At 45.5% G+C, this 1,415-nt stretch overlaps 1 protein-coding gene across 6 annotated transcripts in view; it reads left to right on the top strand.

The window, feature by feature from the left end:
- The window catches only part of LOC108625896 (glutamate receptor ionotropic, kainate 2), a 107,117-nt gene that overhangs the window by 5,530 nt on the left and 100,172 nt on the right, over positions 1-1,415 (top strand). For all 6 annotated transcript variants that reach the window (XM_026814340.1, XM_026814337.1, XM_018026226.2 and 3 more), the window contains exon 2: positions 335-563. In XM_026814340.1, coding sequence (XP_026670141.1) covers positions 470-563 — 94 coding nt within the window. In that variant the 5' untranslated portion in view covers positions 335-469. The remainder of the gene's footprint in view (positions 1-334; positions 564-1,415) is intronic.

The raw sequence follows: 1,415 nt of genomic DNA, 5'->3' as shown, positions 1-1,415 counted from the left end.
ATTATTTGTACATTTGCTCAAAACCAGTCAAAATGACTTCCTTGGGCAATCTAGTGTTAAATCGAATTGTGCAAATCTATTTAGTCTAAAAATCTTTCGGAGTAAATAACAATACGCGATCAGAATAGAATCTTTGTTCGGAACAGTTGCCAGGCTGCGCGCATAATTATACTAGCCAACAAAGTTTACGCGGTAACGTCGTCGCACACGCGTGACGTGACGCGCGTTCCGCTTCCGACGAGGCAACGATTGTCGCCGCGGAGTAACAACGCCGTAAATGCACCGTGCTAAAGTTTCTCGGCTCATTCATGCTTTGTTAACTCGGCTGTTTCAGGTAAATGCACGCAGCTCGAAACGGCTACGTCGTCTTCGTGTGTGCGGAGCCTCGCGATTAGTAGTGCGGTGAGGTGCTAGTGAGAAAAGGGCCAAGCAGGAGAGAGGCCGCGACGGTGGGCATTCGCGATGAGCTATGAATTTGGGCTCTCTGGTGGCCACCATCTTTGTGCTTCAGCTGCTCCAGCTGCCGTTCAACGTCGCGACGCTTCCCTCAGTCGTCAAAATCGGTGAGTCTCTTCAGTCTCTTTTATAAAAAATCATTAAACGATCTACATGAATGTTGAATTTTATTATTCTCTTAATCGTGTCAAGTATTTATTGTTTAATCTTCCACTGCTGCTTTGAAATTTCTTTTTTCCACGAGCAAAGCGTTTTAACTGATGAGTAAATAAAACTGAGTTAACATTCAGCGCAGGGCTTTTTACATTCTGCCGAGGGCCGAAAGGGTTTAACGTAAAAACCCAGGCAAAAGACTTGTTGACAAAATGACTTAGTAGTTTGTAATCCCTTTTTAAATTGGGGAACAAACCGGAGTATAAAAGTCGCATACGTTCCGAGATGAATTAAGACAAAACCCGTGACGGTCTCTCGCTGGCCACGCGAACTTCGTTCGTAGGTTTTGCCTCTCGGCGGTCTGCTTATTCTCTTACAAAGTTCGCCGGTGTCCACGCGCGCGGTCGCGCATTTACCTCGGACTTTAAATATCCGCGATTTCATCCGGGTTCGTTATCGCGCGGCGTTGGTTCGGGCGAGGGTCGGCCGGGGTCGTTAACGCAAAACGAGATGGCGAGGAATAAAACGCGTCCTGGCCGAGTCGTTAGTATTCCGGCGATCGCAAAGTTGAAACGTAACTCGATAAATTGAACTTCCTAATGCAATCCCCGACGAACTCCCGGCTGCTGCACAGTTCTGTCTTAGTTATCGTCAAGTAATGAGCACGCGAGCTTATTTCGAAACGTTAGTTGCAAACAGAAATCAAATGTATATTCTTGAATTCGTCAAATTGTTTGGTGATTTTCTAATATGGATTCTGTGCAAAATTTACGGCAAATTTTGTGCATTATTTCTTCATATGTTGG

The sequence above is a fragment of the Ceratina calcarata genome, unplaced genomic scaffold, assembly GCF_001652005.2.
Source record: "Ceratina calcarata isolate Rehan_Ccalc_2016 unplaced genomic scaffold, ASM165200v1 scaffold379.2, whole genome shotgun sequence".
Lineage (NCBI taxonomy): Eukaryota > Metazoa > Arthropoda > Insecta > Hymenoptera > Apidae > Ceratina > Ceratina calcarata.
This window is presented reverse-complemented; position numbering and strand designations above follow the sequence as displayed.